This window comes from Sceloporus undulatus, chromosome 7 (assembly GCF_019175285.1).
Source record: "Sceloporus undulatus isolate JIND9_A2432 ecotype Alabama chromosome 7, SceUnd_v1.1, whole genome shotgun sequence".
Lineage (NCBI taxonomy): Eukaryota > Metazoa > Chordata > Lepidosauria > Squamata > Phrynosomatidae > Sceloporus > Sceloporus undulatus.
Genome location: NC_056528.1, coordinates 15,324,599 through 15,339,611, shown reverse-complemented (window position 1 = coordinate 15,339,611; position 15,013 = coordinate 15,324,599). Strand labels below are relative to the sequence as shown.

The 15,013-nt window shown below is 43.6% G+C and overlaps 1 protein-coding gene across 4 annotated transcripts in view; it reads right to left on the bottom strand.

The window, feature by feature from the left end:
- Positions 1 to 4,371: 4,371 nt before the first annotated feature.
- TNC (tenascin C) overlaps positions 4,372 to 15,013 on the bottom strand; it is a 53,245-nt gene continuing 42,603 nt past the window's right edge. For all 4 annotated transcript variants that reach the window (XM_042479148.1, XM_042479149.1, XM_042479151.1 and 1 more), the window contains 11 exons: positions 14,124 to 14,246; positions 13,227 to 13,370; positions 11,510 to 11,629; positions 10,512 to 10,655; positions 10,258 to 10,388; positions 9,001 to 9,133; positions 8,734 to 8,885; positions 8,289 to 8,385; positions 7,408 to 7,569; positions 6,058 to 6,221; positions 4,372 to 5,293 (listed from right to left, as the gene is read on the bottom strand). In XM_042479148.1, the coding sequence (XP_042335082.1) occupies positions 5,183 to 5,293; positions 6,058 to 6,221; positions 7,408 to 7,569; positions 8,289 to 8,385; positions 8,734 to 8,885; positions 9,001 to 9,133; positions 10,258 to 10,388; positions 10,512 to 10,655; positions 11,510 to 11,629; positions 13,227 to 13,370; positions 14,124 to 14,246 (1,481 nt within the window). In that variant the 3' untranslated portion in view covers positions 4,372 to 5,182. The remainder of the gene's footprint in view (positions 5,294 to 6,057; positions 6,222 to 7,407; positions 7,570 to 8,288; positions 8,386 to 8,733; positions 8,886 to 9,000; positions 9,134 to 10,257; positions 10,389 to 10,511; positions 10,656 to 11,509; positions 11,630 to 13,226; positions 13,371 to 14,123; positions 14,247 to 15,013) is intronic.

Below are 15,013 nucleotides of genomic sequence, written 5' to 3'. Positions count from 1 at the left end.
TGAAAGTTCTGGGTTTGTTCCAGCCACTTGTCTGACTACCTCTCTGTCTGACTCTCTTTTTTCTGCCTTAGGCATAGGGTTTACTGTAAAGGCACCGGAAACTGTGATTTCTTCTTCTTCTAATTTCCGAGGAAAGAACCATCATGAAATCTACGTATAGGTCTCCTCAACCCATCTGATTTCTCCCCCGCCAGCTGCATCCTCCAAAAGCAGAGCAAACAAGGTGTTTGATGTGGGTGCAGCAGCAAAGACAGAGTGTAGCGCTCAACGAATTTCAGTATGTTCAGATTTATCCTCATAATTCATCTTTTTGCTCTGATTTCAAGCTTCTCCTGACTCAGATGGGATTATTCTTTTGGTGTCTTGGAGGGAGAGAGGGATGTAATGGGCACACAGTCTTTCAAAATTTGTTGAGCGTTTGCCAGGTAGATGAGCATGCAAAGGGATCTTGCAGCACCTTTGAGATTAACTGAAAGAGAGAAGTTGGTAGCATGAGCTTTCATGGACTTAGGAGAGGATACAGATGGGTGGCTCCATGCCGCCTGTCTTTGCCCCTTATTGGTGCCACACGAACTGCACTGGGCAGCACCGACATGCTCCCTAAAAAGAAGCCACCTACAGCCACCGCTTCCAGAGAGCATTGTTTGGGCGTGTGGATGCTCATGTATCATAGTCATGTGCCCCATGAGGGTGGGGCCACAACAAGGTGGCATACAGGTGCCACTAGTAGGGCTGGGCACGTATGGACGCCCAGCCCTGGAGAGGCCTAATTTCGGCCCCAGGCCGGCTCTTTGCACCAGTCTGTACTTGGCCTTAGAATCATAGAAGAGTTGCAAGAGACCACAAGGTCTATCCAGTGCCAGTCCAACCGACTGAACCTACGTCTTCAGCACTAGCCAACTGTAGGGGATGAGTGGAGTCATAGTTCAGCAACATCTGGAGGACCTCATTGGCAGTGCCGTAAATCTGCACAACTCCTGAGCCTGTTGCGATGGTAACTGAAATGATTTGCCAGAGATGCCACTCTTTTTAGATGGTTGTTATTGCTGTTTTGTACCTTCAAGTTGTTTCCAACTTATGGGGACCCTAAGGTTAACCTATCTCTGAGCTTTCTGGGGCTCACCCAAGGTCACCCAGTGGGTTCCCATGGCTGAGAAGAGAATCGAAGCCCAATCTCCAGAGTCCTAGTCCTATGCCCAAACCATGATACCATGTTGGCTCACCTTTGGACTGTGTTGATTTCTAAAACTTTAATTTGTGGAGCTATTCACTGCGGTCCATCTCTTTGTGCGCATGTGCCTTGAGGTCATGAGTCAAGTTATGGCAATCCCATGGATTTCATATTGTTTTCTCAGCCGATGAATACTCAGAGACGGTTTTGCAAATTCCTTTCTTTGAAATATAGTCTAGTTCAGTGTTAAGAAAAGGACGTTTTTCCTGAACAAGGTGGAGCATGTCTGCCATCTGCTGTTGAAAAGAAGGGACATATTTTTGGAGGAAATAAAATAAGTGACAAAGACCCAATGAGCCCATACAGACAGGCCAAAATAAAGCTGCTTCGGGTCACTTTGGAGATATGCTGTTTAAATGATGGATGCGTCCTAAGAGGCCAGAAGCTGTGCCAAAGCTACGCTGCAGTCCTTAGGATTGGAGCGTGGCTTCCGGCCTCTTAGGACACATGCAGCATTTAAGCAGCATACCTCCAAAGTGACCCAAAACAGCTTTATTTTGGTCTGTCTGTATGGGCTCAATGAGTCCATTTTTCTAACAAAGGTGTAGAGGTTGTAGAGGCCTAAATATCTTAATGGCACCAGGTCCCATCTAATCTTGGAAGCTAAGCAGGGTAAGCTCTGGTTATCACTTGGATGGGAGACTACCAGTATATACCAGATACTGACTGGGAGCTCCCTAAAGCTATCCTCATAGGGGTTGGATTCCAGCCCTTTCACAATCTTGGTCACCTTCCTTGGGACAGTCCACCTTTGCTACTTACTAAAGTGTAATGTTTCCATGAGTATCACTATCACCTACAGTGTCTTACTTCCACTTATTTTGTCTCCATCCTTTCTCTATTTCCAACGTCGATTTCTGCAAATTTTCAGAATGGAGACAGATTTAGCCCTGGGATTTTTGTAAACAGGTAGCACAACTTTTCAGTAACAAATACTTAAATGTTTAAGGGTGTATCCACACTACAGAATTAAAGCAGTTTGACACCCCTTTAACTGCTTTGACCCTATCCAACGGAATCGTTGGGTTTGTAGTTTGGTCCGTCAGGGAGCTCTGGCACCTCACCAAACTTGCAGATCCTAGGAATCTGTAGGATTGATACATGGCAAGCCTAATGGGGTCAAACTGCTTCATTGGCCAAACAGGGAATACAGGCAACAGATAATATGGAGCCAAGCAACAGCGTAAAATAACAACCGCCACAAAACCCTCACATTTTTTTAAAATTTATTTTTATTCAAAGAATATGGTACAGAGGAATCAAAACACAGGCTTCGTCCTTATATAAAACAAATATATTTACACAGGCAGTTGTGAAAGTGTGAACGGCTATTACAGTTCTTCCAAACCCACTCTCTTCCCATCGGCACACATCCTTTTCCTCCTAGACGTGATTCCCCCCCCCACTATTTGAAAGCAAAGAACGAATGTTTTGGGAAGCGACTCACATCTCTTATTGTTGCTATTTGCTTTGGAGTCATCTCCAACTTTTATGGCAATGCTGTTGATGAGAGATCTCCACGAATCCCAGGCATGTATTGCCTTCCTTGCAAACTCAGGGCTGTGGCTTCCTTGCTTAAGTCAATCTACCTGTAATGTGATCATCATCATATTTTCCTATTACCTTCTCCTTTCCCCCCAGACCTATATCTTATATATGTCTGATATAACCGACTCATTTGAGCTGGAGAAGAGTTCTGTGGATAGTGAGGACTGCTAAAAAGAAAAATAAACTGGTCCTTTGACGTTTTTGTTGTTGTTCTCGACTTATGGTGGCCCTACGGTGAACCTGCCTCCTGCATTGAGTGGGAAAAACAAACCCTAGCAAATTCATTGTCCTTGAATAGGAAGATGAAACACTTACAACGATTTTTATTTCTATTCTAGATGTAATTATAAATCCTTTAGTCCTCTCCTTTGTGCTTTCCAGGGCCTGCCTGCTACAAGACTTGTTCTGTTTTTCTTTCTACCGGGGAGAAAGTGCGAAAGGAGGGGAAGTGGGTCATGGTCACTGCTAGATATGTCATTGTTCCTATTCTCTTTGAAAGCCAATGAACGGTGCGGACGGTGAGGGGAGACTACGTTCCTAGACACAATTAACACACACATATACATTTAAAATAAAAGGGCAAGTGTGCAAAGAAATGCTGAAATGGTCTCTTGTGGCGGACCACCATAGATTCCCAGACATCTTTTGGAAGCCCTCTGCAGAATATTAGTTGCAACCAATTTACTAGGATGATTGCAACCGGATATGCAAAACTTGCATTTGCTTAAAAGATGGCCACCCTGATAATACCCGACGATACTGCCTCCTTCTCATCCGTTCTCCTGAAAAAGAACGTACAAAGCCCAAAAGAAACCAGTGTGGCTTGGTTCAATCTGATATGAGGCTTATGTAAAGGTCTTTCTTAAATCTCCTACCAGGGATTTTTTAAATACAAGGGTGAGTAGTCTGTGGCCTTTCGGATGTTGTTGGAGCAACTGCCACCATCCATGGTAAGGATGGAGAAACTGGTCAGTCTTGCTTTCTTCCAGCACTAAGGTATCGTGATCCTTTCCATTCCAATTATGAAGAAATGTACAGATCTGGGTGAAGTCTTTCAGGGCGAACTGAAATGAAATCCTACCATTTGCACTCACAAAATCCAATAGCTAGGACTATTGCCAGAATGGAGAGAACCAGGTTGTCCTATAGTTGAGCCTTCTGCCCAGAAGAAGACATGACAACTCTCATTTAATGCTTATGGCTGAATCCAACTAAGACTTTTAAGATGATGGAATCTGTTGGTTTTGGTTTCTACCATAATTGATTTTCTTTCTTTCTTTTTTTAAATTGCAAATTCTTTGAGACTTGAAGATCCAAAAATGGGTGAATTTTGGTCATCTTGGTCCATGGACCACGATGGAGGCTGAAGTCCAGCAATTATTTGGAGACCCCCAAAAGATTTCACAGCTCTATTTAGACATCTCTAGGGTTCAGTCTTGGACTGTCTGCATGCAAAGCAGTACTCTAACCATTGAGCCACAGGGCTCTACGCAACATGAGACACTCTGTACAAACGCACACCCGCAGTTATGCAAACATACCTCGGCTGTGCACGCAACTATACAACGCAGGAAGAAAGTGGGAGATCTCCGTAAAAGTAAAATTGTGCTTTTATTCAACTTTATTTTTTCCCTTTTAAAAAAAGAAACATTTACAATCAGACACTGTCCTGTTGTCTTTCGGAAAGCGTGAATTTTTCTCCCTCTTTTTCTTTTTTCTTACAAAAATGACAAAATTTAGCTTATTACCGTTATTCTTCTTCGTAATCTTTTCATTATATTAATAATATTAACTTTAGGCGGAGAGGTTTGGACCGGATTGCTTGCGTTCGTGCCGCCTTTTCTGGGTAGCACCATCTATGTATGTATATGGTCGAAAGAAAGAAGAAAATCCAGGTGACCCGCTAAAGCTTAAGGATGGCTAACAATGCTCATGATAGTGATGTGTATGTGTTTTAGTGGGGGGGCGGGGGGAGGAAATATGGCTGGTTTGTGAACTGCTAGATCATCTCATTTTTCTTTTCCATTGCTGCTCTTAAGAGACCTTGCCCAAAGATTTATGCCAACAAAAGCCAACTGAGGGATGGGGGGAAGACAGTATAGAAAAGTGCCCCTACCCTCTCCGGCTGTTGTCCTCTTTGGTACAAAGAAAGCCAGTTACGTACAGAAGAAAGATGCTCCATGGAGCATGCTATGGTTTGAAGGCTTTCCCACCCACCATCCCCACTTTTTAAAAAGAACATGGTCAAAGGAGCCAAGGTTAGGTCAAGCAATGCCAATACTTTGGTAAGGTACCCATCCTCATTGCTAATCCCCCTTCCTCAATTCCCTGGGAAGCAACCAACCCCTTTCTTCCCAATTCGCTTTATCTTTTTGTCTCTCTGCCAAGACTACGGAGGATGTTCTATGCTCTTTTCCGTCTCCCTTCCAGGTTGCGGAAGCTGTAGGGTCTCAGTTTCATCTCGGCAAATTGGATGGAGTATTCGTGGCCTTTCCAGTGGAACCAGTTGACACCCTGAAAAACGCAAGCGAAGCAGCAAGTGAATACCATTCCGCACACTATAGGAACATGGGAGGAATGGGTTCAAATCACATTTATTGTGTTCAAAACCTGAAGAGACCCGATTGTTTCTGATCCTGGAAGATGATCAAGGTAGGTCTTGGATGGGGGCCCATCAAGGAATATCAAGCTCTGTAAGCAGTATTGTAGAGGAAGCCAATGGCAAACCACCTCAGAGTATCCCTTGCCTAAGTAAAGCTTATGAAATTCATGGGATCACCACAAGTCAGCAAACAACTTTAGTGCCCAGATGCCTTGAAGACATCCAATCTCATCTGATCATGGAAGCTAAGCAGGTTTAGTACTTGGATGAGGCTCCCAACAAGGAGTATCAGGTACTGTAGGCTATATCAGAGGAAGGCAATGACAAACCACACCTAAGTATCTCTAGCAAAAGAAAACCCTACGCAATTCAAGGGGTCACTATACATTGTCAGCCAACTTGAAGGCACATACATTAATCTAGAGCTTAAATACTCTTGAAACATCAGAACATCTTTGATCATGAAAGCTAAGCAGGGTCAGACATGAATAGCACTTGAATGGAGGACCATCAAGGAACACCAGGTGCTTTAGGATGTCTTCAGAGGAAGGCAATAATAAACTACTACTGAATTTTTCCTTGCAAAAGAAAACCCTATAGCATTCATGAGGTTGTCATAAGTCAACGGGAAACATGAAGACATACTTTTGAGCAAATAAATCGATAAACCTCTTACCTGACTGTGGCTGTTGTCCCCATATCTACCCATCAGGTTGACTCGGTGGCAGTTCTTATACCAGAAAGCTCCTTTATACGATAAAGCGCAGTTCGTGATGGCTGAATCGTTGTCCTTGTCAAAGGTAGAAAAGGACCTTCCATTGTGGTAAGACATGGAATCACCTGCAGAGTAGGAGAGAGAACCAAATGCACACCGTTAGATCATGAAGTATCTGAGATCAGGCCCAAAAAAGGGCAGAAAATCAACTCAAATGGTTAAAAAGAAATTGACTTTGCAAGCAGAGGCAGCTGATGCATCAATTTCTATGGGGCAGTAATCTCAGGTTTATAGTTGCTTCTCTTAAAGCTGTTCAAGGTTTGCATGGAGCTGCTCCCAGTGCTGCAGGCTGAGCACTTGGATGCCCCCTATTCAGACCAGAGCATAAAAAAACACGTAGATTTGCCTCCATTGGCTGGTGAAATGCATTTGAAAGCTGCAGCTAGTGCCAAATGTGCAATGAGTTAATGTAGCAATTTCCCTCCCGCTGCAAAAGAAGTCTTCCAAAACTGAGCCATTTTTGACAATTATTCGCAGCTTGGAACTGATTCTGCACAAAAATTGGCAAAAGGTTTTTGTGCGGAAACCTCGATTTCCTGCACTCGAAATTGGGTTTTCCGTGCAAATAATAATAATAATAATAATAATGTATAGAGATCTTATTTTCTGAGCAGGAAATACTGTTTCTTGTGCAAAGAATAAGTCCCAAACTGCAGAGATTCTTGGCAATCCAGGGTTTTTCAAAACCCCTTTTCAACCGTTTCTTCAACTAGTATAAAATATTCTTCCCCCTCCGGCCACAAATTTATAGCTTTGTTTTCTGCAAGGGATCTAGAGTCCTTTTATAGACTATTGCTGGGGCCTGCTCTTTCCATTTGAAACCCATCCCATGCTGAGTAATGTGCTACTCTTTATGGCAGGCTTTCCCTGGAATGTAAACGGATAGCCTCATCCCCGAAGAAAAGTCTCCCTCGAAGCTCTAACTACCTGTCAAAAAATAAATATGGTTTACAATATGGAGCGCACGTTCTCAGGGGCCAAGAATGTGCTTGGCTTTCCCCCATCGTAACAATCTGTACTGTTTGGAGAAGCCTGGAAAAATGATGTTGGAGACCGCAATGGCTCACAGTGCTACAACAAACACCAAATCCTAGGATGCCATAGGATGGAGCCACGATAGTCGAAGCAGTGTCAAACTGGATTAATTCTGCAGTGTGGAAGCAGACTGCCACCTACATTTGTTTATTTGCCTCCTCCCTCCCTGTCCTTTTATTTGTGTTGCGGCTTCTAGATAGGCAAGTTAAAGCCCACCTGCTGTGCCGCTGTATCCGTCAACTTTCAGCCGGTAGCGAGTGCGGGCATCTCCCACAGTGAATTTGTCATAGAGGGCATAAGCGGTTTCTCCGTGATCCCGCAGATCCACACGCAGTTCGTACTGGCCCTGGGAAGTGATTTTGTGAAGCTTATCCAGACCTAAAAGGAACAGAGGACAATAAAAAAGTAAGGGGGAGATTTCTCAGTCATCGTCTGGCCTTCAAACGGCTACATTTCACACATGCAACATAGGCCCCTGTGCTTGGTTGGAAATATATTATGCCCTCTGACACTTCACAGTTGCAAATTGGGACAATGAGAGGACAAGCGATCTTAGAGTATGGTCAAGAGGACAAAGGAGATGCCGCAGCAGTTTGCTTTTGCCAGAGTCTACTGGGAAGGCAAAAGTCTCTCCATCCTCTCCTCTCCCTTCTTGAGTGGAAATGACTTTTGCACTTTGAAGTCGGTTTGCAGCAATGGAAGCAAGCAGAAGACAAAGGAAGAAAATGAGAAGGGAAGAGAGAAACCGGGACATTTTCCAAAGCTGCTGAAAAAGTGGGATGGCAGAGGATTACTCGAGACTGTCCCTGCCAAAGTGGGAGAGTTGGGAGGCATTGTCTTTTTGGTTTCTAGCAGTGGAAATAGGAAAGTGTTCTGCTAAAGCCTTGAACATCTGAGATGAAAAGTAACCACAATGACTGTGCGGATGTGTGTCAGTGTGCAGCTTTTTGGTAAGTCCCAACCAGACTATATCCCAAACCACAACCCAACTCAATTAGAGTAAATCTCATACTTCAAAAATAGCAGTTTTTAATTACTTTCACACACACACAAAGTTGTTTCCCCTGCTCTCAAGTGTGTTTTTTCCAGTTTCTTACCCATCCAGAATTCACCCTTGGGGTCACCAAATCCAGCCTCGTAAGTCCTCCAGTTCCTATAGAAATCTTCTGCTCCATCCTGCCTTCTTAAAAACACCTGGCGGCACAGAAAATAACCATTGCACAGTTGGGGCTTCTTTTCTTATCAAAGTAGATTGATTTTATCTTACTAACATCTATCTATAGCCAGCAGTAAGGACTTCTGCCACTTGGGGGCAGACTTTTCCAACCTTCCCCAGATGCCTGAGAGATCATTGTAGCCTTGCATGGGATATTCATGCCTCCAGAGGACCTATGGGCAGCAGCATTATGCTTCCCTCTGTAGGGTCCCAAATTCTTCAAACATTTGAGAGAGCGGGAACAGCAGAATCCTATTGCTCAGTTCATATTCCTTAATAGTAATTATAATATGTACGTATATATTGAAAAATGAGAAACTACTCACAATCCATCCACCTCCATCAGAAGACATGTCACAGTAGACTTCTGCTGGCTGGGACTGGTCACCATTTAAGTAAATTGTGTAAAGGCCAGAGGCTGTTTCTCCATTCAGCAAAGCTTGGGAGCAATCCCTGGGGTAAGGATACAGGAGTCCAGCTGCAGAGAGGGAAGCAAATAAAGAATCAAACTCTGGTATCAACAGTTTCAATGTTCACAGTTCAATGTTAAGGAGGTTCTGTTGGCCATGCCCTGATCCCCCCATATGTCATACTTGTGGTGAAAACCGACTGGATGATCTTGCTTCTCAGGTTCAGGTTTAGTGCCTGCAACTTCACAATGTACTGGGTAGATGGACTTAGGTCTGACAAGCTGTAGGAAGTCGACTCAGGTCCCAGGATCACTTCCTGTGGAGAGAATCAATAACAGAGGACCACTTTTGTTGTTGTTGAATGACCAGGCATCAGAGAAACAAACTCTTGCATTTTTAAAAATGTCTGGGTGCCCTTGGATGAATGATTTATGCACCTTTAAGAAAACAATTTCAATGATGGATGAGGACATTGCCCTTCCTGATAGCATCTTTTCCATGCTATCCCACTGTTAGAAGGAAGAGACGGTGGGATGAAAATGAATGTTTCGTACAGAACTGTTCAAGCAACATGGCTAAAAAGCCAGCGTGAGCATGGCTGGTAAATGAACTCATTACACTTCCATGCACTGAATTCATCAAGTATTTAGATGTATTTCCCCCATGTGGCATGACTATGAGTACATTCATATTAGAGGAAAAAAAGGTGGGTGGAGGACATTTTCTTAGCATTAACCTGACAATTAATAGGAAGAACTATTTGGCCCATCTTGCTCCATACTGTCTTCATTTGGGTTGGAAAATATGTGCCACGCTAGACATTGTTGGTATTCGGCTTTCATCAACCCTGGTTAAGAAAGCTAATGGTGAAGGATTTGGGAAATTGCAATCAAACATCTGGTGGGTCGAGAGCCAGCATGGTGTAGTGAAGACATGCCCAAACTTTGGTCCTCCAGATGTTTTGGAGTTCAGCTGCCCTTTGACCAAGCTAGAGAGGGCTTCTGGGAGTTGAAGTCCAAAACATTGGAGGACTGAAGTTTGGGAACCACTGTGTTGTGGTTTGGGTGTTGGACTAGGTCTTTGGAGGCCAGGGTTCAAATCCCCCCTCAGCCATGGAAACCCATGAGGTGACCTTAGACAAGTTATGTTCTTCCAGCTTCACAGAATGGCAAACCTTGCCAAGAAAACTCCATGATAGTTTTGCCTTAGGGTCGCCATATATCAGAAATGACTTGGAAGGCACACAAGAACAATCCATATTAGATATTTATTGGCCTACACAGATGGACAACAGTTGTCCAGGGTTGCAAAGAGGAAAATTTCCCTAACTCTACTTGAAAATACTGAGGGTTGAACCTGGGGATATTTGCCCACAAAACTTGTGTTCAATGAATTAGGGCTCTTTCCCTGTAGGCTTTCAGATTGGATTCAATTGCTTACCTTGACCTTGCCATCAATGGATTCATAGATGAGGAGGTAACCTGTGACAGGAGCGCGGGGAGGCTTCCATTTGAGCAGCGCTGTTTCGGACTGCACATCTGTGGCGGTCAAGTCCCTTGGTGCATCAAGGGCTGGCAGAAAGACAGAAAGAGAAGAGTCCATCCCTCAGCTGAAGACTCAGAGTTTGCACACTATCTTCAGAGGAAGATATCTTCCTCTGAAATGTACAGTAGGCTGAACCCTGGCCAACGTACCTGTGGTGAATTTGGTGGAGATGATTCTACTTTTCTGTGGTCCTTTAATGGCATAGATCCTGAGTGTATACTCAGAGGCTGGACGGAGGCCAATGAGATCGTATTCCACCGTGTTTCCTGAGACGCTCTGAGTTGTTTCTGGCACTAAAGAAGAAAGAGGAACAGATCCTTGATAAGTGAGCAATTCAAGGCTAGTCAGGTGCATTCCCTTAATGGCTTCTGAATTTGCTCCATTTGCAAAGCAGGTATCGCTCCCATTAGTAAACTCAGGCCAAAAAGTCTAGAGAAGGCCCCTTTATGTACTTTACTTCAATTACCTTGAATCATCACTGCCGCACTCCTCCCTTGGCAAGATTCCTGGGCTGTATCCACACTGCAAAGTTATAGCACCTCAATACTACTTTAACTGCTATGGGTCCATCCTGTTTAATTTGTAGATTTGTAGTTTGGGGAGGGCATTAGAAAGCTGCCATGCATTTCCCTGAACTACAACATGAAGCACCCAAGTAGTGGATTCTACTAGCACTAGAGCTGTTTGGTTAATTAATTAGTATTAACTGGTTAATTAACTAGGATACTTAATTCTTTTTCTGCCACTTGTCTACAAAAGAGCACCAAACTGCAACTCCTTTGACAGTTAGGTTTTCTGCTTGAGCCCCAGATTTTGTGATGGATAGAATCATTTAGGACAAGAAGGTTCCTCCAAAGGGTAATCTAATCCAAGCCTTTTCGTGGAAGGAGATCCAAAGTGGCATTCTAACCTCAGTTTAAAATAGGTCAGCTTCTTTCCAACACAGTCTATTCCACTTTCAAACAGCTCTCAGCCTCAGGTGGTTTTGAGGCAATATCACTTTTCACAACAGGAAAGACTAGAAACATGTTTTGTTTCTTCTTAAAACAAAATTCAGCACCTAGTACTGCATTCCACCACTTTCCAAGCGCTTGGTGGTACAGCTGTGTAATATGGAGAGCCCTGTATCAGAGAAAGCTGGACTTACCACCTTCGGTGATGTAAGAAATCACGTATTCATCTACTGCAGCGATCGCCGGTTGCCACACAGCCAGTGCTTCAGATTCAGTTATGTTCACAGCCTTTAGTCCCGATGGACTATCCAAAGCTAGAGAGAAGGAGGAGATAAAATAGCGAAGAGTTCATTCTATGTATATCTCACCTTTTCTTCACAGATTTTAAGGAAGGTCTCCTCCTACCATGCCTTATGCTTACAACAACCCTTATGTATCAACCACCATTGCCTAAACTGCCATTCATATCAAAAACATCAAGTCTATCATTTGAGAAGAACATGTGCATATTCACTTTGCAAAGCAGCACTTTTAGCCTGAGATTCCTCTCCTTCTTCTTGAGAACCAGTGAAGTAGTCCTTAGGGCCAGGTCTGGATATACATCTATTGAGCAATGGACAAAGTGAATGTGGTTGATGGACAACAGCCGACCATTCAGCTCACTGTGTCCTAACTTTCCATGGTGGAAAAATAAAGAGACTCACATAATCTCTGCTATTTCTTGGCTGGCCATAATGTGCCAAAGTGAAGAAGGGACAAGTGCTGGGAATCCAGCCCTCAGAAGACATGAATAAGTTATTACTACCATGGGAATGGGAGGTCATTCGGGAGGTCACTCTGGGCTTTCAAAACACGTCGAAACAAAGCAAAAACTGATTATCTTGCGGTGTTATGGGAGAACTACTGGCATCGAGATCTAGACTGAGTGTCATTCATCTTTCACAGTTGACATCTCACTCCTTGGCTCTCTGTTCTAGCGCCTGACAGTTTGATGAAGAAAACTCGCAGCCGAGTTTCAGAAGGGAGAGAGACTGAACAGAAGGCAAAATAAAACATGCTCCTGGGTGACCTTTTGTCAACGTCTGGGTCTCTGGAGGCCTCCTTTGCGTTTAATCAAAAAACGTTCACACCATAAAACTCATTTCATAGTTCTGTGCAACGTTTCACTCGTATATGAGGAGCGCATTTCGCCACAAAGCTCCCTCATCCTTGAAATAATGCTTCTCTTTCTTTCTTCATATGTTTGGAATGTCCTTTGAAAACACCAGCCACATCCCTGACCATGGTCTTAAATCTCTGCTTACTTCATTCTCCCACCTAAAGACAAAAAGTACCCAAAGTTTCCTCCCTGCGGGGTGAAACTGAGAATGGTTAGAGACATTTTTCAGTGTGGGCTTTCTGCCAAGCAACCTTCATGTATTGCTTCCATTTTTAGCCCTGTTTCCACTTTCTTCCCTTTCCCCAATGCACATTGGGCACTCCTGCTATGCTCTGGTGTTGTCCAGGTTGCGCTTCATGAGTTATTAGGGCCTACTACACATTTGGCTATGGAACATCAGTCACTCCGCCATTGCGAAATGGATGCTCATACCTTGAAATGTCATGGCAGCCCTTAGGTGAATATGGATGTCACCAAAACAAGATTCAGTTTTGCACGCACATTTATGAATGTGCCATTTATGAAGACAAAAGTCCCAAGCAGAATGCAAGTCTAGGCATGTATCTCAGTGACCCAGATGCAATGGTTTACTACTACTCTAAACACCCTGATACCATTGTTAAGATTCCTGGGATTTGTGGTTAGGTGAGGTACTTAGAATTCAATGCCAGAGAGTCCCACTGCTATAATTTGGAGGTGGAATGCAATTTTTAACATTGGTTCTCCTTTGCTTTAAAGTCATGGGTACATACCTGTGGTCAAAGATCCAGAAACAGGCTCACTTTCCTCAAATCCTTTGAGGGAGACAATGCTGACAATGTACTCCACACCAGGAACCAGTTTGACCAGTTTGGTCCTGATTCTACTTCCATCTACAGACACGGAACTGGGAAGACCTAGAAGAGACAGAAGTTTGAGCATAAGAGGTACAAAGGCCAAAATACTCCACTTGCGTTGCATAGCATAGCATACATCTCTGGATGTGCTGCTACTCATTGGATGTGTTGTTCAATACCAATGTGCCACTGAATGTGAAAGTGAATTCACATCCAACCAGCTACCAATTTGGAAGGGGCAGATGGAGATACATTGGCTGTGTGTCCATATGTATAGGGCACCATAGACACAACTCCACTTCTGTTGACCTGACCTGAGTGTGGATGTTCCTCATTGGATTAAAGTGTCTGACTGGTTTCCTATGGGATCTTAAGCATGAGTTGTAGACCAATGGCATCATTACCAATACCATAAAGAATTTCAGAGGACATCATTGGTCAGCATCTGACTATGCTTCATAGCCAGAAGCTTCTTCATTCTCTTCCCCATTATCTACCAGCCACAGAATGACCATTTGGGGGAGCTAGCAGCAAAATCACAAATCTTGGGATTATTGAGTAGGGATCTATTACAGACTTCCAACACCAGGACTCTTATGCTGCTCTGGACAATGGAAGATGTCAGCCATGACCAACTGGTATCTATGTGCATGCCAACAACATGTTCATGTCCTACGTACTTCCCTTTCCCCCTTCCCCTATTGTTCCTTGCTGTGTCTTTTTTTTTGTAATCCTACTTTTGAAATTTTAGTTGAAAACATTTAGGAAGAAGAATGTTGTGTCTTTCACAATACAGTCACAGTTCCCCCTTACCTCCCGTCACGGGTACATAGGTGATCCGGTAACTGTCCACACGGGTCCGCGGGAGTGTCCAGCTGACCACTGCCGAGTTTTCGGTAATATCCGAGAAGGTGATTTCCTTGGGCGATCCCAGAGCTAGCCGGGGTCAAAGACATGGAAATAAAGGACAAGGAGGAGTTAGCACATGGCTCCGTCAGCCAAGCTGGTCGTAGGAACTGTCAGGAAAGGAAGGCTTTTGGACTCCGATTTCCAATCCAGGAGCTGGAGCTACAATAAATATTTGGGTTCAGTGTTGTGACTAGAATGAAAAGTCCCATAGTGTCAAGGCCTCCAGTTCTCAATGTCCGAGTGTTGTAATTTTAACAATAATCTTGCAGTCATATTCCACATGCACCAACTCTAAAGAACCTTAGAGTACAAGTGCTACAATTTTCTGTGACAAGAGGAATATTACAAGGTATATCATCATCATCATCATCATCATCATCATCATCATCATCCAGAAGAGATGTGTGAACACTAATAAAAAGAACCCCCCAAACTGGCCTGAATCCTATTCTTGGAGCTAATTAGAATAGACGCACTGAATCTATGGCTTTTACTGACATGTTGACTCACGAATGAACAATTGATCCAATAGGTCTCCTCTACAACTAGCCAACAGGATTCAGGAAACAATGGCTGCAATTCACTTGAATGTACAGTTGACCCTCTATATCCATCAGTTCTTTATCCATGGATTCCACCATCCATGGCTTGAGTATATATTTTATAGGACATTATTTTACTATCCGCTGTATTATATTGCATTCACATGCAATCTGGTCGGTGGAGACTGGAGGATTTTCATGGTCTCAATGTATCTCTTAAGCTAGGGAACATGTAGGGATCATGAAGACAGA